Source organism: Cupressus sempervirens, chromosome 3, assembly GCF_028749045.1.
Source record: "Cupressus sempervirens isolate cs-2001-9-10 chromosome 3, ASM2874904v1, whole genome shotgun sequence".
NCBI classification, from domain to species: Eukaryota; Viridiplantae; Streptophyta; class Pinopsida; order Cupressales; family Cupressaceae; genus Cupressus; species Cupressus sempervirens.
In genome coordinates this window covers 710,362,346-710,384,084 of record NC_143120.1, presented here as the reverse complement: position 1 = coordinate 710,384,084, position 21,739 = coordinate 710,362,346, and the positions used below count along the sequence as shown (strand labels likewise).

The 21,739-nt window shown below is 37.2% G+C and overlaps 1 protein-coding gene across 1 annotated transcript in view; it reads right to left on the bottom strand.

Moving 5' to 3' along the window:
• Nucleotides 1-9,728: 9,728 nt before the first annotated feature.
• DIS2 (Arp2/3 complex, 34 kD subunit p34-Arc) overlaps nucleotides 9,729-21,739 on the bottom strand; it is a 69,342-nt gene continuing 57,331 nt past the window's right edge. The window contains exons 8-9 of the mRNA XM_089821618.1: nucleotides 10,251-10,307; nucleotides 9,729-10,175 (exon numbers count right to left, since the gene is read on the bottom strand). Of these exons, the coding sequence (XP_089677744.1) occupies nucleotides 10,092-10,175; nucleotides 10,251-10,307 (141 nt within the window). The 3' untranslated portion in view covers nucleotides 9,729-10,091. The remainder of the gene's footprint in view (nucleotides 10,176-10,250; nucleotides 10,308-21,739) is intronic.

The window sequence follows — 21,739 nt, the reverse complement described above, 5'->3', positions numbered from 1 at the left end:
ACACCAAAAGGCTCTACTTCTCAAGCAAGTCAAGGTTCTAATCAGACAAGAGAAGAGAAGATAAGTACCTAACTATTTCACCTCTGGTATCTTTTCATTGTTCATCCTTCCATTATTAGTTTGATATAACAAATTATGTTGGTTGTGCGATGCTTCAAAGTTGTCATCTAGAAAAACCTAGTTTTTGTGTCACCTTCTCAAATCCATAGAGATCTAGATATTTGCCTCCAAAAAACTTCTATGGATATAATATCATGATACTCAACCAAGGTAGCATTTTCTCTAGTAATCAACTCTTGAGAATATCCCTTCTGCTAGATGCAATCCTAGATGTCTTGTAGTTCCTGCTTAATGGAATTTGTCTTCTAGAATGTATCACCAAAAACTTCTTTATTCAAAATCTTTATTGTATACTTTATAATTCTTAGTTTCTTAGAAAATTTTAACATGTAAATTATGTCAACATTGACATTCCATCAATTCCTATTTTGTTTTCCAATTGAGGATGAGAAGGCCACATTTTTCTAAATCGAAATGGGAAGTTTCTCCTGACTGAAATTGGATCCACAGCCAACAAGATAGATAAATGGCAACCAGCTCTAACAATGCGCGCACGCGTGTGTGAGAGAGAGAGTGCATAAATACGTATTTAGCCAACCACATGACATTAAGGCTCAATGAACTTGAATAAGCTCTCTACCAACCCTTCTATTAGTCCAAGTGAAGGTGCATCCTTTAAGATCGACATTCAGGACAGCTTGTTGGCATATAAATTCCATTAAGTCTAGTCTACCATCAAGATGCGATTGGGATCCCCCAACTTTCTCTTTATTCCTAAGGGGAGAGTTAAAAAGTCCCATGATAATCCATTCATGATCCCAAAAAAGATTTCTGTAATCAACCAACGTCTTTCAAAACTTTTGTTTGCCACACTCAGTTTTGGGAGCATAAATTTAATTTAACCAAATTTGAGTCAGAAAACAAAAAACCAAATCTCGTTGGGACCTTTTTATCTATTTTAATCACAACATAGAAATTCGTTCCGGCGATTTATTCTCTCTCTGGTGTACTCATGGGGCCAAAAAACCCTCATTCTTCTATTTAATTTTCATTTTACTCTTGTTTTGAAAACATAAAAAGACCTATATTTTTGTTGTTTTTTCTACTGACACGGCCAAACAAACCATTAAATTTGAGCTTTGTTATGTTTTTTAGTGTGAATGATGTTCTAGTTTCTAAAGACAACAGTTCCCCTAGAGGCACCATCAGAATTGCTCCCAGCCACACCACAATCTTCGAAAAAAATTAACTTCTCAACTTTGTCTTTAGAAATTTTGGTTTCCTAGAAAAGAATGATATCAGGATTATGATCTCTGACAAGATTTCTAAGGACATCCTCCTTATGGGGTACATCAAGTTCCCTTATGTTACAATAGTTTATCTTCATTTTTTACCAGGGGTGTCGATTTCCTGGATGACAAGTTGTCTTCCATCTGTTATATTTTGCTTACTTTCAAGCTCTTTGATGAATGTATTAGAGTTTCGGCCATGTCCCTTCTTACCAACATTTTCATACTCATTACACCGAATCCATGCTTACTTGCAGAAGACGGTCTGAGATGTAGTTTTCTTCCTCCTCCAGCTCCTACGTGCCACCTTCGACCAAGGAGCCCCTTCGTGGAGATTCATATGGTTTCTAGTGTCTATGGGAGATATTTAAAACATTCAAAATAAGGTGAAAGACAACTTCTATGGTTTTTGGGGGTATGTAAATACTATGTAAAGTTTCAAAAGCTATCTCTGTGTACAGTTCAGAATGTTCATAATACTCGTGTTTCAAACTATAAATTGTGAAGAACAATATCAACACCTAGCGCTAATTGAATGTAAAGAGAAATCCAAGGCTACTCATAGCCTTCACAAGCATTTAGAGTAATACTCTTGTTGGCATTTTGAATGTTATAGGAAAATCTTGAAGTGAGATGTACTCGTGTCTGTCCGAGGATAGTGGTTTGAGTCAGTTACTTCTTTTTGTATTTCAAGAAAGGAATGGAGGTTTTTTCCACTGGTTCTCTCTTTGGGAGTTCTTGAATTAGTTTAATTATTTATATATATAATTAAATATATTAGTGGCTTGCCACTTTTGAACGAAAAATTGTGTATATATATAGGTAAAGTCTAAGGAAATAAACTTGACTTTACACAAGTATGTGTCATTTGTTAATTTGTTCAAAAATAAAGATGTTTTTTCAAAAAAGGCACAAAAGTTGATATGAAATGTCATAGGTAGGAAAATTTACTATTACGATTTGTCTTCTCGGAAATCAAATTGTAGATCTAATGTAAATTGTATGCAACTTCACCACCTTTTGAATGCATACTCAAGCACACCCATGCAAGTTTTTGAGAGCTAATGTTTTACTATTATTATCCTTGAAACTACAATAATAGTTGTAATGACACTTATTTACATCAGCTATAAGATAAGATAAATTTATTAATGTCCAACAAAAGATCACAATGTGGGTCTATGGGACTGGAAGCTTACAACAAGGAAAAAGCAAACAAACGGAGCACCAAACGGTGTCCAAAAAAGAACAAGCACAACAAAAGAAGAAGAAAGCAGGAAACATCACGGAAAAGATTAGGTATCTATCTTCACAGGGAAAAAGTCCAACAGTGACTAATCTGTGCGGCTACCAGAAGCCCTATGATGAAGCTGAGTGCTATGAGAGGAGTGTCACTGGCAAAAAGGTCCCCTACGGAGTCTCGCTGATTTGGAACAGCCCGTGTTAGGGAAACTGTACGCTCGCTTCACACCCCGAGCTGGAGTTAAGGGCGAGAAGAATGTCATAATAAGTTGTGCCTGAGTCTGACTCCTGGGAAATGAAAGTTGTAAAGTATGGGACTGGAAGCTTACAACAATGTGGGTCTATGGGACTGGAAGCTTACAACAAGGAAAAAGCAAACAAATGGAGCACCAAACGGTGTCCAAAAAAGAACAAGCACAACAAAAGAAGAAGAAAGCAGGAAACATCACAGAAAAGATTAGGTATCCATCTTCACAGGGAAAAAGTCCAACAGTGACTAATCTGTGCGGCTACCAAAAGCCCTGTGATGAAGTTGAGTGCTACGAGAGGAGTGTCACTGGCAAAAAGGTCCCCTACGGAGTCTCGCTGATTTGGAACAACCCGTGTTAGGGAAACTGTACGGTCGCTTCACACCCCGAGCTGGAGTTAAGGGCGAGAAGAAGGTCGTAATAAATTGTGCCTGAGTCTGACTCCTGGGAAATTAAAGCTGTAAAGTATGGTCACGAAGTTGTAAGGACTCACGAAGATAGAGTGCAATGCAACACTGATCGGTGTACCTAAAAAAATTCGAGAGGGATCTGCAATCTCTAAACAAACAGTAAAATCTCCCTCTAATCTCGTAGTATATGAGGCATCTTAAAAGAAAATGAATCTCAAATTCTGCCTCTGCTAAGGTACAAAGTGTACACACTCGATCCTCTCTAGCAATATGGTGATCGACCTGAATCCGGATTTTGTGCGAGCCCACCCTAAAGGAGCCAAGGGAGATACACAGGGCGTGAGTCCAATATCTATGTAAGTACTCAGGGTGTACAATAATCCCATCTCGGATAACTAAGAAGTGCTCAGCGTAGAAAGCCATCCTTGGACATAGTCCCCTTGAAGGATCCACCCAGGTCCGTGTGATATACTTCTTATAAATGTCAAGTCTGACATGCCCATTCAACTCCTACCGAGAAGGGAGTAGATGAGCAGGGGCATCCAATGAGAACTGGTAGAGAGGAAGATGATCAATGTCGATCCCCACTGAACTCAGTAGGATAGTAGCCTGAGCATACCAACCACGGGCTCTAGTGGCAAGATCGAAGTTAGCAATAGCAACTGAGGAGCAATAGGCTAAATAAGGGTATCTGTGTTGGCCTTCCTCCGAGTCAGCAAAGCCACGAAGACGGTGGAGAAATCAGATCAAGTCAAAAATGGCTGCAAGTCTGAATGAGTGAGCACCGAACTCGGCCAAAATAATACTGTGGGGGATAGAACCATGACATTTAATAATTCGACAGAGGAGCATAATCTGGGTGTGCTCGATCATGGCCCAATCCAAGTCTAAAAAAGGACCCCAAACCACCAAACCATAGAGCACTGTGGGTCTTACTAAGGAATCCAGGAGGGATAGCTTAGATGATGTATCCTGAAAATGGTGTCTGAAGCACTGTCTCTCGAGCATGGCAAGGGAACCCAACCCTTTACTGATCTGAGGCTGAATAGCTGATCTCAAGCTAAAACGAGATCCAAAAAACTTAACCCCAAGGTATGTGTAAGATGATGTAATCTCAACTTCTCGACCTTGGAACTGAAAATGGAGATGTGAAGTCTTCAAACCGTTGAAGACCATAACCTGAGACTTCTCAAGGTTCACAACCAGCTGTCTCATATCACAACAAGATGCAAGTCTATCTAAAAGCCTTTGAAGACCCTCAGGAGAGGAAGCAAGAAGAACCACATCATCAACAAAGAGAAGGATGGAGATCAATACCTGGTGTAGATGACAACCATCACCTGGAAGCAAGGAGTCACTAAGAAAAGCCTCGAGTTCATCAATGTAGATCCCGAACAAGGTGGGCGAGAGAGGGCAGCCCTGCTTCACCCCAATGGTGCTCTAGATAGGATCAAAGAGGCCCTCTGTGGTCCTGAGTCTACCAATCACAGTCTCATATAACCTCATAATAGCCATCAATAAGATCTCATAAATACCAATATCTCTGAAAGGGCTGCTTTGGGGATGGAATCAAAAGCCTTACAAAAATCCACAAAACAACAGTAGACTTTCCTCGAGTGATGTTGAGCCTCCTCGATAATAGCTCGTAGTGTAAAGATATGATCTATGGTCTCGTAGTCAATCCTAAATCCTGCTTGACCCTTAGCCCTGCAATTCCTCCTATCAAGCTCACTGGATAAAATAGTATTCAAAGTTGTAGCATAAAGTTTGGCAAATGTATACCTAATCATGATGGTCCTATAGTTTTCGGGATCAGAGGTCAGCCCAAACTTATGGATCGGGTGAATAATGTGTCTCGACCAAGAGTTCGGAAAACCAAAACAAACCACTCTATTAAAGAGCGTAGAGAGATAAGGGCCCAAGATCGTGGTACCGAGTTTGAAGAGCTCAGCCTAAAAACCCTCCTCATCAGCCGCCTTGCTACATCTCATAAGTCTGATGGCCTCGTAAATGCTGGAGGTGGAGAATAAGTGACAATGGGGGAGCGGGCTGGGAAGGGGGGCGAGCTGACAGTTAGTTAAATATTTAGTGCAACTTCCCTAGTACCCTTTTTTTTTCTTGATGGATTTTACCTATTTTCCACTTTAACTCTTCAATTTGGAGGTATTCTAACTTTGGCCTATGCTTTCCTTTTTGTGAAGTAGATGTGAATTTGTGGGTAGTTTTTTTTGCATGCTTTTGGTTTGGGAAGAAAACTATCTCGTAAGTGGGGTTGTAAACATTTTGAAAGTCTTTCTTTGATCAATTGCCCATCTCTGAAATTCTCTATGTCAAAAATGCTCACAAGACGTTTGTTTGTTGATTTTTGCTTTAAAAATGAGTTATGTTTTATACTAAGGTTAGCAGGATTTTGAAAGGACCCATAATCATTTAAACTAAGAAAGATAGCGTATTAAACACAACATGACAACAATGGAGTATCAAAAAGGATAACAACAATAGAACAACTAGGGATACAACCAATCAAGCAAATAGAAACACATCTAGACTACAATGGGAACACAACCACCTCACCTTTTCAAGATGGCCTAAAGAATGATTTAAAGAACTTTGATTAATCTCAAACTAAGGATATTTCTACCCACATCTAACATCTTTGGCAAATAACAAGCTCTCCATGGATTAAGTAACCTTGAGTAATGCAATATTGTCCAAAAAAATTTGTAAGTTATTAGGATTTACAATTTCTTTATAATAAAAATTTAGGCTTCTATTTTGAAATTTAAAAACATTTACTGCATTATAAAATTATAGCCTATTACTTATAAATAATATCATTTTTTACTTTTTAAATTTTAAATTTTGAAGTTTTAAATCTTTAATAATTGTATATATTTAATATTATGGCTTAAATATATCATTTAAATTTAATTACTATTTTTCATAAATTTTTAGATTTTTTTTTTTTTACTAGATCCATTGTAATATATCTTATTTGTTGCTTATTTAGTTTTACAATAAATTTGAAAAGTTCACCACAGTTAAATTTAAATAGTAGAGCTATTCAGATAAATTCTCTATTTCTTATTAGATCAACAGTCGTAAATACAACCTAATGATCAAGTAAGTGTGCACCTTAACAAAAAGATGGGTTGAATTTTAGGGACTATAAGAAAATAAAGTTGTCGAAATATATAAGGAGATACATAGACTATGGAGTCATGTCATGCAAAACAAATACTTTGGGTGTCGATGCTAACAAAAATATCAATTGTTAAGAGGAAATTCTCTAAGATACAAAATATAGAACTTCTCGCACATTTGTAAGCTCTAATCTAGATACATACAAGATGGTGAGGATGGGCAATAGTTGCATTCTAAAGAGAACCCTGATTTAAGGATGGAGCTTGGTTGATATAAATTGTTTCTTCTTGTTGGTTTCATTTTTAATGCAAAAGATGGGGAGAGAGCTAAAGAATATCTATTGAATTGTGTTGGGCAAAAAGAACACAACCGTCTCCAAACTCCTCCATTCAATCTAGCCTCTACTTGAACCAAGTTATGATCCTCAAAGTATATGACTCGTAAGCTTTAAGTTGGGATAACAATATATTAGTATGGGACAACTTCTCAACTAGAGATTCCTTGGTAAAAGATGCTTGTTTTCAAATCTCTAGAAAGGTTCAAAGACAATAAGACCTTCCCTTCTATGCTTTTTAGAATAAGTGTGCTTAAAGGAAAATAAGATCTTGTCGATTGTCATGAAGGAAAATGCTCTTACCTAGGTCATAATAGCTAATGTAGGTTGGGTGAAGTCATCTAGGCACATTAAATGCAAGTAAAGAAGAACCTAACAAGCATCTCTCTCCAACATGCCTTCTCATCTAATATTTGGACTTGGTTTATGAAAAGAAGGGTGGTTCCTTGTCTTAACCTAGGTAGTTCATCAAATCTAGTCTTGGATTATCATGTGCCCAAGAGATGGCCCCTCTAGTTTTCTCAAATTTTTGGTTGTAAAGGAACCACAACCTTTTTTAAATACAACTAAAGGTAGGAGCTAGTGTAGGACAAGATTAGGTCCTTGCTCCTAGTGTAGGACAAGATAAAGTCCCTGCTCTTAGAGTTGCGAGAACATTAGTTGGAAGTGTAGCAAGTAAAGGATAAAGAAAACAACTAAAGCAAAAATGTGTTAATTAAGTTGGGTGTATAAGAGAAGCAAGGATGTTATCCCAAAACCAATGGTCAAGGTTGAGTGACTAGTGACTAGAGTTGTTTTCAAAAACATTAACGAAAAACATTTTCCTCTTTGTATTTTTTCAACATTAGCAAGGATACACAATATGGAAAAGGCCAAAGTTCTAATCATTAGGCTTGAGATAACGAAGGAATAGAATCAAAAGTACGGACTCAAAGGTGGTTGTGAAAAGTGAAAGATGGGAAGGTGCAGGGATGTTATCCCAAAACCAATGGTTGTGTTTGAATACAACCCTCTGAAACATAGGATCAACTAAGCTCAATCATGATGTAACTATAGAGCCAATCATAGCCTAGTGAGTGGAATTTTCAATAACATTGGTAGTCTTTCCTCATTGCAACATTTTAACTTCAGCAAGGACTCACACAATATGTCAAATGCCAAAGTTCTACTCAATAGTCTCGAGATAGCAAAGGAATAAAATCAAAAGAACCATAGGTTGAGGGGCACTCAAAGTGGGGGTGAAGTGTGTAGATGGGAAGGTGCAAGGCTTGGAGGTTGGACACCCATATTATCATTGAGATGTGCAATTGCATGAAGAATTTTGAGAGTATCTCAAAAAAAATTGAAAAAGGTAATTCAATAGTGGATTGGACAACCTTTTCAATATCAATCTAAAGAACACTAAGGGTGATGTCCAACACAACTATACAAGAGCCTATCTAAATGGTGCTTGAGATCTTGTTAAAGATATAAGAGGATCACATGTCTACCTAATAAGGAAAAGTAATCAGTGCTAGGAAGTTGGAGGCAAAGTACAAAATTTGGGAGGATTTGACAAGTATAGGCATTTTCCTACCAAATGGTATGGAATTCATTGGCCTGGAATGCAACGTGATGTCATTCTATGATGTGATTGTTAATATGCTTTTGCCAAAAGGAAAGTACGTTTTCACATCTAATGCTAATTTGGGCCTTGTAGATGTTCTAATTTTATGCTCTCATTGTGTTGCTTCTTAAACAATTGTCTTATCTAGTTGGTACAAAGGTAGGTAGGGCATAACAAGAGAAATATAATGAACTCAAACTATAGCAAACCAAGAGGACAAAGGGTGGGTTGCAATAAGACAATAATTTTCATTATGTACAAGGAATGGGAGAAAACTCCAAACCTTATATTACAGAATGAGATATTAAGACTTGGGGATCTTGCAAGCAAATGTACAAAACCCAATGCACAAACTATAGCACACCAAGATGACAAAGGATGTGTAGCAATAAGACAGTAGAGAATTCCATCATGTGCAACGAAAGGGAATCTCCAACCCAAACTTCAAAGAATTGGGTTATGAAGACACGGGTTCTTGCATCATGTCAATGAAGCGATGACCAATGAGCTTTTGAACCTTGGATTATTGGAATGTCTTTGACATAGTGCATTCACTTAGCTCCATCATATTTTCCCTAGTGCAAATTAGTATCTCTTGCATTACGATATCGGACGTTCACAAAACCAATACCTAGATAACCTCCATTAATATAAGGTAAAGCAACACAATAAACACATGGATGTGGGCAAGACTGCTAATGCAGCGAAGGTTCAATGGGTTGGTTCGACAGCTAAGGTCATCCGTGCTGTAGTGCTGTAAGGAGGAAGAGAATTTCGTTACAGATTTCCTGCTCCCAAAAAAAAAATCTGTTAAAAATGTATGTGTCGTATTAGCTAACGTAATTTGGTTGCTAACCATTTCTTGTGTTGAGGCTTCTAGTGTCGATTGTGATAATCAATCGGATCATTTGTGCTGCTTTGGTCCAGTCTTCTGGTTTTGCTAGGACTCTAATACGTGCAGGACTGATGTTAAAAACGAAAGTTCCTTTAAATAGCCACAATATGCATTTGTACATTTTAATGTGTCAAATAATTCTTGATGTTGATTGTATTCAGGTCTGGAATGTGGTCATCAATTAAAACCAAACATTTTACAGTTTCGGCAAAGATAACAAATTAATATATATCATGAGAGATTTGGTGGGAATTTTTTTTATTTGTTGGCTAATTTTTACAATTCTTTTACATATTTGATATTTCCAACTAAAATTTGTGAAAAGCACCAACCAAACTTTATAAATAAAAGAATAACATGTACTTTTTCATCCATTGTAACTTCCCGCACTCGTTTAGTCACACGTTTAGTTTTTACGGGAATGATATGCATGTAAAATAATCACATCAAAATGATTTTTTTCACAAAGCATCTAGCATACAAGTTGTGATCTCAAAAAATACTAAAATATGAACTTGTTCATTTCTAATCAAAAGAAACGGCTGCAATACTTTACAGTGCCTTCGGACACATTCAAAAAGATATCAACAAGACCGAAGTATTCAACCATTGAACTGATTCAATTGATTGTATTAAAAAATAATGGAATCTCTAGAATATCAGGTCATGTTTCTTTTTCCTTCCCACGGTGGGAGTTAGTCACCCTCTGATTATGTGACCTGACTTAGATATTTATTACAATGAATCTTGATTGACAAACGCTTGAATGATACATGCTCATATTGAAACAACGCAGTGGCATCATGTAATATTAGAGGGAGATGAACTGCAGCTCAAACTCGTGGATTACCTCAGCATCATAATTACTTTGTCAGTTGTCGCCTGAAGGACCGACCTTGTGCTGTCTTTTTCTCTTTCTCCACCTCAGGTTTTGCACGGTTCAATGCCTGAACAAAATACAAGATTTTATTTTCTGAACACCAATGTTTATTAAGATTTTCAAGAACTAATATGATACATACTTGAATCAATGTCTCGACACGCCGCCTCATTCTGGTGTGCATGAAACTCTTTGAACACTGAAAATGAAGAAAAGAATTTATGAAATGACACTGGAATTTCCTCTAGTATAAAAGGAAGATTTCCAAGAACTTCAAAAAATACATAATTAAAATTGATTAAGATAAGAAAACTAATTGAGCTCCTAATAGAAAATCCAAGATTCAATTCTAGAACTTAGAAAACTTCTACCAGATATCAGCTGCAATCGTGTCCCCTATCCCGAAGTAATCCATAGAAACATCTATAACAATTTATGTCCATTCGATGTTCCTAATTCAATCTTTTTACTGTTAACAAACTTATATCATCATTAAAATATCATATTAAACTGTATTTTACTATTTTGTTTTAAGATTAGTCAATTGGGAGTTGCATCAGTTCCCCATTCCTGTGATATATAGTGGAAAGGAGCGAAAATACAAATGTTAAAAGGCAATTCAAGCCATAATTGTATTATGCCTCTTCATCTGTATGCCACTAGCGAGCAAAACAGAAACTACATAGATCAGTGATCATCAGTTTATAATAGAATTGCCCACTAGACCTTCAAACTGCTTACTTCTAGTAGTTAGAGTCTACCAAGTGTCAATGTCATAGGCAGAGAAGCTAAAGACAATGGAGTTCATCCTCGCAACAGTCAATTCTTCATATAGTGCCAGCGAACTTAAAACACACAGCCATAACTCATAGAATATCCCTACCATCGAAACAATCTCTTATAAGAACATGGAGAAGAGCCAAAGCAAAATGACGTGAGAAAAAAATTCTATGCAAATGTAGAAGAGCCAAAGCAAAATGCATGAGAAAATATTTCTATGTTACACAGGGATGTGTCCAATGTTTTTGCCCTCTAGGAAACGTCCTGGAAATGTGTCCCCAGCTGTCCCCTGTCTACATCCCCATCTCCAAAATGCCATGGAACATTTTTAAAACCAACCCAAGACAATGTTTTGTTTAAGACAGCAAAGCAGAAACAGCTTTGACATTAACTAATGGTGCACTACATTAAACCATGTTTCATGCATGGATCAAAGTGTTGGAGTTGCATGCTTAGTTTGGTCTCAGACAAGACATTTTTTGATTTCACCATAGATGTTGTCATTAAAGTTATCTAAAACATTAAAAAAAATATGATACATAAAACATAAATTTACATACTGCCCTCTAGGAAATGTCCAGGAAACACATAACTTGCCGTCACCGTCCCCAAAATGTCATGGAACATTCAAAATATATGCAGTATTGAACAGAAAAATATAAAGGTCTGTGTGTGCATCCTTCAGGCAAACGATAGCCCTTGACAATTTTACTGTGCCCAACTGCTAAATTAGATTTGTCTGTACACGAATGTCAACTTACTAAGAACGGGCCAACACAAACATAGCTTCATGGACTTGAAACACTCATGGTCAAGCAGAACCAAGATAGATTGCACTAAATCCATGATGGCCAGACCTTTCATTTTAACAAAGCCAGCAACTGCATTCCTGCCTATCTTACTGTCTGACTGCTCCATTTGAAAACTTGAACCAAGGCTCCAGCGCCATTTCTTAAGTTGCATTTTCCCTCTGACCGAGGTTCAACTAAGCCTCAGATCATACTCTATAACTGCATGCTGAGAGAACTGGTATGCAGTGCAAATTTGCTTGAGAACATATGCCACCATATAACTTGATAAAATAAACAAGCCTTCTCTGACACTAAACCACATGCAAGTTTCTCTTATAGGCTGAGATCCACATTGTGTACTCTTATAGCTCATGCAATGTCCCCTTTCAGGATAACTAGGAATATCAGGAAAACTACTTCGATTCCTTAAGCATGCACTATCTGAATTTGCAACAATGTAATGGATAAGAAGATAAATGTGTATAAAAATACAATGAACAATATCACTTGTCATCTCCGATATATGCAATCAAACGTATGCAAAGTGTGTTGGTATTACATGCTCGTAGTGTAATGATCCTTGCTATATCAAATTTGGCAATATGATTATGCAATTGAGATTACTAGCAATACAAATTGCTGTCTCTGATTATCACTCTTATAGCATGCAATATGTGATCCTTAACTATCGGTCATAGGGATACAATTGCTGTTTCTAATGTAATCACTTAATTTTGCAATTATGTCTCTTATCCTTTAATTTCTAATGTAATCCTTAATTATGTGATCAAAGAATGCTTGCAACAGAGGTGCTGTATCTTATCTGATCTTCAAATGTATGGAACCAACAATGCCAAAGGAAATTGATCAATATAGAGCAGATCCATAAGGGATAGAAAAAAGATAAATTCCAAGTCAAGGCTTATATGAATGATTGTCTATGCCCTCTTGTATGATGCACTTGGGGTGACAAGACACGTAAGATAAGACATGTCCAATGTCTCTTGCATAGCCTCCTTTCATAATAATTACTAATCCAGCCCCTTCGGTTATCTGTTTGACTTTGTACTCTCAATCAGTCTCTTCTTATGATAATCACATCCTTTAAGTTTACATGACTAAGCAATACACCTTTTTATTATAGTTACTTTCCACTTACAATTGCTGTTGCATCTTGCATCATCATTAGTTTATGTTTGCAGATTATAATCACTTATTATAGTTTAGTCTCTCTATCAATCAAATTGTTTGATTGATTAGCAAACCGATATTGATTTTTCCATTATAAGTCAATTACTCAGCAAATGCATCATACTTCATCCCTTAATATTGATGATCCTTCAGGTATAGATAATACCCCTTCCTTAATTGGTATTATGGTCAATAATTACGATCCATTTGCTGACTCTGTGTATTAGTTTGGATGTCGATCTATGAATGATATCATTAATATTGCCTTTGACGATTATATTCATTCCTCTGGATTACTATATCACTGTTGTCCATTAATTGCTATTGATATATTAGATGCATCAATTCTTGGCTACTATCTGTGTTTAGACTTATTCATTCATCTCTTGATCCTTATCTTGTTGCAATAAATATGATGTAATCAGATAATGCAGACCAATATTGATTCTGTCTTGCTTAATTAAGATTCAATGTTCTAGTCTTGCTTACCACCTTGTAATGCATATGTTGATTAGACATCTTATGATGATTTATTTCCTTGTTAGCAGTGCTATCTCCTCTTTGATAGTATGTCATCCTTAGCACTACGAGGATTACCTTCACCATTGGTTTATGATGATGGTTAACTCCGAGGTGCCATGTTGTCCATCCTATACAATTGTAGATCACTGGATCTTCACAATGGTAGTCTATGATGATGTCTTGGATGATTCATACTTGGTATGCTTGACATGTTACTCACTATCTTGCAAAGGTGATCATTATCTTGGGCTAAACCTTATTCCTCTAATGCAACTAGAAGAACCATCTTATTTATAAGAATTCACGGTTCACCAAACCTCTTATTTTTCTATCTACACATGTACATCCACTTCTATTTATTCTTGCTAACTTCTACAAGCTATGTTGGCAAGTGGCCGACATCCTTTGCGGAGTTTGTGACATGGCTTATGGTTCTATAAGACTATTGGTTGTATTGAACATTAGCAAGTTGATCTTTTTGTGCAACAACCATGGCCATTCTAACAAGTGGTATCAAAGCTTGGTTACAAGTTCGAATCCACGTAGGCCACGACGAGTGACGCTAGAGGGGGGTTGTTGGCAGTGGGCTAGTGACCCTAACCGTCTCCTATGGTTCTATAAGACTATTGGTTGTATTAAGCATTGATGGTCGATCTTTTGGTGCAACGACAACCCTACGCATTCTAACAGGTTGAAGGTGCTCGTGGATTGTCACCTTCTTGATCACAAAGTACTTAAATGCTTAAGTAGCATTACTTTGAGAATCGGGACATCAAAGGGTACGCGTATAGATGAGTTGGTGTGAAGGCAAGTCATGAGGCGTAGTGTTAGGCTAATCATCCCAATGGTACACATCAACTCTAGTTCAAATCTCACCTGGTTACCACAAACCCTTTTGAAGGGGGGGTGTGTGTAGTCGAGTTGGTGTAAAGGCGAGTTATGAGGCATAGTGTTGGGCTAATGGTCCTAGTGCTACACATCAACTCCTATTCAAATCTCACCTAGTCACCACAAACCCTTTTGGCCCATGAATGAGCCAAGTTGGGTTAATCCTTTTGTTGGTGTGCTTGTTAATGTTGTTTGGGGACAAACCTATTGAAGGGTGGTGGAAATGTAATTTTGATGGTGCTTCAAAAGGTAACCCTCAACCTTGAAGAGTAGAATCTATCATTTGAGATTCAAATGGTGATCTTGTTGCTTGCTGTGACAAACACTTATTGGATGGAACTAACACTATTGTTGAAGCAGAAGGGGCTTTACTAACAGTACAAACAGCAAAGAAGCGAGGAGTTAGGAAACTACATGTGTAAGGTGATTCACAAATCATTGCAAATGCAATTATCAAAAGGTGACATGGATGCATGGCACCTACACAATTACATTAACCAAATTATTGCAGAATTAACCTCGTTGGAGGACTTCAAATTAACACATGTAAGAAGGCAGTGCAATAAATAAGTCGACACATTGTCAAATTGGGCCTTACTCCAAACATGCATAAAATTGTACTCGAGGAATTCCAAGATTACAAATGGATGTCGGAAATCTTCCACTAACTAAAATTCCTTTTTGGCCACAAACAACAACCACCAATAATAATGTGTCATGACAATTAGATTGATTAGGATGGAAAAATTTTGGTTTGTGTGCTGGCCAGAATAAATTTGGCTATGTTACCTGGAAACGCGTTTCCTGCCCTAAGCCTTGAGTTTCGGAAACCGCCCCCATTTCGGGGACTTGGGGATGGCCGGAAACGTTTGCAAGCCGTCCCCACCCAAGCAAAAAAATCAGAAACCCGTCCCCGAAAATTCGGAAACGATCAACGCATTTCCAAATGGTGTTGACCGTCCTCAAGACTCCATAGCTGTTTCCTATCCGTTCTAGGGACTGCTCTAAGTTTCCAATTTTAAAATAAAATTCAACTTTAAAAAAACATTACTAGTGATATGCAATTTTTTATTGTTTTCCCCTGGGTTGTAATAGAGAAAATATTAGATCACACTCTACCTAGCTGTTGTTCATGATTAGTTAAATATTTAGAAACATAACCATAATCCGAGTTTAGAAACAAACAATAATCTTAGTATCTGCCCAGAAAATTTCACTATTAAATTGTTATTATACAATACTTTTATTGTTTTCCCAGGGGTACAATAGAGAAAACATTTCACACTCTACTTTAAGTAACTGTTATTCATGATTAGCTAAATATTTTATGCTAAAGTTTCATCTTTTGAAGCTGTTATGGTGCAATATCTTCAAATAGGAATGCTAGGAAAAGATAACAAATATTATAAACTAGGGCACAAATATTCTGAATATTTATTTGCATTCAAATACGTCAATTACAGCTCAGATATTATGTCAGAATCAGATCTGAGTTTATCAACTAAAGACAGTTTTTTAGATTATATTCTGAGTTTAGAAATATACAATAATCTTAATATCTGCCCTGGAAATTTCAGTCTTGAAATACAACCTTCCTTACTATTTCTGAGATAAAATAGAGATGGATATGCAGATTTTGATACTCGACTTGCCCAGAAGTCTGCTGTCCAAAAAACATAAATATAGGGTTTACACATATCAAACATGCAAAGTCATCCTTGAAATGATGGCCAAGTTATAATGGCCCAAAATGAAGGTTTCAAATCCTAGTGCAATTAATTACAAAGGTGCTGAAACACAGCACCAAATTAAGTTGCTCAGGTCAGCTATAAAATCGGCTAGCTAAAAATGTCTTTCAACAATATAAAAATATATATATAGCCGTCCCCTGCCGTCCCCTATTTCAGCCAAAAAAAAAAACCGTCCCGGAAACCCGTTTCCTCGTCCCCCCTTCCCGGAAACTCGGGGTAACATAGATATTTGGTGAGAGTTCCTTTTTAGGCATTTCATTCTCATTGATGAAGTTCTACGCATGTCTAAGAGATGGAAACCTCATTTACTCTCACTTGCACCAAGCAAGAAAACCAATTTTATGGTCATAGCAGGAAATTAAGGATTAATAAAATGTTTAATTTTGTGGATACAAGCTCACCGAGAGCATCTCAATTCTACGGGGGGAAATGTTCCACCAAGTAGAAAACCCTGACATAGGACTAACGCTGAAATCTATTCTGTGATAATGGTCTGGGCATTGCAGCTTGGCGAAGACAAAGCCATCATCAGCTTGGCGAAGACAAAGCAGATTGTTCCCTGAGAGACTTTAGGAGGTCTTGAGGAGAATAGAGCAAAATCTATTCCAGGACTCGGAATTAGTTTGGGAGACAAACACAACGACCCTACGAAAATCAAGGGCATGAAGAACACACCTATTGAGTGACATCTTGATTAAAGGCTCAGAAACAGAAGGTTCAGAGAGGCCAGGAAAGGTTGATTTACAGTGAAATTGGTGGTTATGATCCATTTCCTTGATGAAGACATTGAAAGAATGAATTGTAATATCGGGTGGACTGAAAAGGATGAAGCCAAACTCCAAGAGAAACTCAAACAAAGGAAGGAGGATGATAATGCTGATGAGGACTTCCCAGAAGCAATAATCAATGCTCTATTGCAGGAACGAGTTGGTGGAGCTATGGCACCGGGTCGACACTAATTGTTGGTTGACAATTTCCAATGTAATTGTTTTAGGGTAAGCATGGCTGGTGGGTCAGCATTTTTAGGAAGTGTTTGGAAGAATTTGTTGCAGATTTGGAGCCGGATCGCCAGCTTTTGTGTTGTTAAATTTGTCAAATTACGACTGTTCTTATGCAACGAAAATGTAATATGGTCAGTCCGTGGGGTTTGGACATACAACATGCAATTTTGTTGTGAAGAAAAAATTGTAATCTCTGCAAATTTTGACAAGGCCAGTGTGGGGTTAGGGTTTCTCTGAAAAAAATCTGTAAAATCTGAAGATGTAAAGGGTGGTTTGGTGACTGGTCTTGGGGATTTTTCATTGGATTTCGGCACTGGAACTATTATTGTAAAAGCTCTTTATTTTATTAATAAAACTAAAAAATTATTACCGAAAAAAAAAATGGGGACATCACAGAAAATAGCTTCCAATCTATTATGAACAGTCTGGATAGCCCGTCATAGTGTTGGAACTTCCACTTAGTCCACTTGCAGCTCAGGATGAGAATTATTCCTCTACCCTCAAGACACAGTAGAGAGTAAATTATATGGATTCATCTTTGACCATTATAGCCAGTTTTCTGTTGAAATTTTCTTTAATTCGAGCATGACTTCACCCAGCCACTATACCACCCAAATTCTTCCCCAACACTGCCCTTACAATTGTTCAAGGGTCCTCTCTCCAGAAAGTATTCCTTGGACCATGATCAGATACAGATCCCAAAAAGGAAATATGCCATTAAGTTAAATCACCTTAAGCCATTTTCCTGAGAAAAGTCTTCCTTGAAGTAGCCTAGCTAGCAAAGCTCTTTCCTCTATTGTAAAAGGTACTTCTTAAAGAGAACACAAATATTTAAAGACATCTGATAAAAAAAGATGAGAGAAGAATTGGCATAATGATTGAATATCGCCACCATCTGAGAAGGGAATAACCTGTGTCAGGTGACCATTCAGTAGTTTCATATAATTCATGATTTAGGAATCAATAGACTGCCTTCAAGCTTTCAGTAAAGATGTAAAAAATATTGCTGGGGAAGTTGAGTGCTGAAATCAGAAAAAAGATGTTAAATGGTTGCAATTCCCTACAGACCGGATAAAACTAGACTTTCACAGGATTATTAAAAGGAACTTGGCATAGTCTGGAGTTGGATGTCTAATAAGAGGTTGGAAGGACATTAATCCTATGCACTGCTTCTAAGAAGATCAAGAACAGGACTAACAAAAAGGCCAAATTTCAGGGCCCCCTATTATAAGGCCTAAAGATATGTTTCAAAATGAGCTTTAAAAGGTGTCTGCTGAGGGAGATTCAAATGTTGTAATAAACGTGGAAAGTTCCCAACACTGTCCTAACTGGATATTAGATTCTTGACTAGGATATATGCTGCTTCTGGTAGAAAATATGGAGGAATAGACTGTTAATCATCTATATGTGGTGGAGCAAACATGGAGACAGATGGTTTACCCAGCCAAGCTATAGACTGTAAGAAGGATACCTGATAGAGTAATAATAATGGCGGCAGGGACACGTGTGGAAGGAAATTGCTGATGGAGGATAATGCACTCAGGAATAAGGAATACAAGCTGCACAAAGCAGTTTAAAAATTGAAAAAATGAATAGGCAAGGGAGTGGATAGCATAACAAGTTCAGCCAAGCAGCCTATGCATTATGTTTTCATTATTTCACCATTGGAATTTCCAACAAAAGGAGAAGACAGAAAGCAATGTCCGATTGCTAAAGTCAGCGGCATAATTTTTGGGAAAATTATGGAGCAAAGGCAACAGAGTGTCTTCAAGACAAGCAGAGGACTTATGATCTTGGCCATTCAGAGAGCAGGGTAACCTTTTGATTTCAGACCTTAGATATCAGGTCAATCAAAGACTATTTCAATGGTCTTTGTCATTCTTTTGCATTTGGGAAAGTCCAGTAAGGCAATAAAGGTAACAGCAGATAAGTTGACAAAAGACATACTCAAGCAGTCTCTCGGAGACTATAGATACAGCTAGATACACAGTTGGGATTCCACTGCCAGCATATTTCAATAGCCTGCATACACATAGGGTCTTCGTGTGTTGGATTCTATTCATTATCTCTGCACATCTAGGCTCTGGAATCGGGAGATGGAAGAAAGCTGCAGAAGGAAGAACAGTAAGTTTAAAGGAAGAAAAAAACAGTAAGCGGTGTAGAAGACCTGCAGATAGTAATACAATTATAGTTTAAAGAACAACCATGCATGCCATTTTAGAATACCAATTGGCACTGAATCATATATCTGGGCAGATGAACTATATTGTTAGTTTGTCTATATTATGATTCAAAGTAAGCATCCCTCTAGGATGTGATTCACCTATCAAAAAGAAACAAACAATTTTACGATTATTGTCCCTTGACGAACATCTGCTTAAAACTTCCAATTTGGCCCTTTACATTGTAAAGTTTCTGCAAATTTTGTAATATATATCAGATTTATATCATGCCTTACTCTTATACTTCAGAGTATAGTCTTCAATATTCAAACTTGTGTGAATCAATACTTATAATTCTGGAGATAATTTCTGTATCTACAAATTGTCTTGAGGGCAGAGTTGATCAAGGAGCAGACTTCTAATTGTTTGTGTCCTTAACCTTCAACCACACCCTACATAAGTATAGAACCAAGGGGCATGTCCTTACAAAGGACATGTCCCTTCCAAAGTCAAAACTAAACCTTCTCCTAATGATCGGTGACTTTCCAAGAGGAATCATTTAGTTCCAAACTAACAAATAGGAGATTAGTTAGTTATCTAATAATTACTTCAGGATTGGCGCTGAGCCCTATTAGGAGGCTAAGATCATATAATAGAGACTTCGGTAACCAAGAATAGATCAGAACAATCTGTTAATCAGATCAGTATATTATAAAGTTTATGGAATTAACATACATAGCTAAGACTATTTAAATTAGGGCAGTAAGGATATGAGAACATACCTTTGGAATTCTACTTATAGCAGACACTAACAAATGTTGGTTTAGGCAAGCATTTGGGATAAGATCTGGAGCTCTATTTTTCTCCCTAGACAAAGCTGGAACCTGATTTCTGCATACCTTGGTAACAAAAATTCTCGCATCCTCCAGAATGTTTTGAATTGTTCAGCTGGGAATAAGCTCATCCTTGTTTAAATGCCAAAAGGCTAATGATAAGTTTGAGTAATCAAGGAGTGCTATTGCTTTGGGATTGTTAATGGTGCCCTGGGAAAGAAAAATGAAGCTGATTCAAAGAGTCTTCTACTGTAAATTATAATCAAGCGTCTAGAATCTACAAATCTGGGATTGCCTTTAAGGACACCAAAATTCGTCTTTGCAAATCCAACAGGAGGGAGTTGAACCATAGCATTCAGACACGAGTCCTTTGTAACTCTTGGCTGCTTAATGTGTTTGAGCCAAATGCCAGGCCATGCATCCAGGATAGCTTTCTCATTCCTGCTAAGTTCTTAAAGAATGTGTTTGTGGTGAGAAGAGAAGATTGCAGCAATAAAGGATTCAATTTTGAACCAACACCTGCCCAATGAAATTTGCTTGTCCTAGAAAACTCCTTTGTTTCATTCTATCCAGATACGCCAATAAGACTTTCAGGAGCCATCTGCCACAAACATTTTGGCTTCCCAATGCCTTTAGGAAAAGTTATGTATCAAGGCCATTCTAACTATGAGTTTGTTTTACAAGGTTTGTGTATATGAAAAAAATCTACAGTGAGTGATTAGTGAGCTCTTCTTTGGTTTTGCACATACTGCACATTCAACGGCCATCTGCAAGCCCATTTTCATGACTCTGCTCTGAGTCAAATGTGTATTCTGCACAAGCCGATCAATTCAAATAATGATATTAGTTTTTAACTTTAGTTTTTTACTTTTTTAGAAGCAAATTTCTCCAAATCAAATTCAATGGCCAAAGATATCAGACTCCAAGCATCTCAAGATTCTGCATTGCTTTACGAAGTTGCACTTCTGGAATGATTTCCATTGCTCTCCAGCCACTTACACTGTTTCTCTTCTGAGTAGTCACAAATCCATGAGCCCCAATTTATATTGAATTCCTTATCCATTTGAAATAGTTTCCAGCAATTCCAGGTTCGAAAGTCCTCCTAATTACCAGATATCCAAATTTGGAAGGCAGTTTCTAGGAATCCTATCAGGTAATGGCCACTTACAGTCTAGATGCATCATACAGTACTCAATCAGTCCTTAATGACTGAGAAAACTGAAAATACGGCAGAATCTTTTGCAGCTACTTTGAGAGCTACTGATGAAACTTTGCAGTTTAACATTGACATGAAGAAACAGATCATTGAGATCGCTATGCAATCATCTTCACAGAGCAAAAACTTGGTAAAGTGTAGAACCAAGATTTATTTTATTCCACGAGATGCTCAACACTGACCTGGTTCTACCTCAAATTTCCACCTATCCACAATTCCTTCATAATAATCTCCTTGCCTATTTATTATCTGAAATTTTATGTTGTCACCAAATTTAGTTTCCTCAGTGTATCCCTTTATATTCCAAAATTTTCCTTTGTCCCAGTAAGTCTAACTTTGGAAGAAAATCACATTTCAAAGACCACAAATGCCTAAAACAAGAACACAAAAGTGGTAAATAGCTCTTTCACATGTGATTGTAAGAAATTGTAACCTGGGGAAGCAACTCAGAGGACCTGTTTAATAGGATGCACAAAAAAATTGTAGGTAAAAGTAA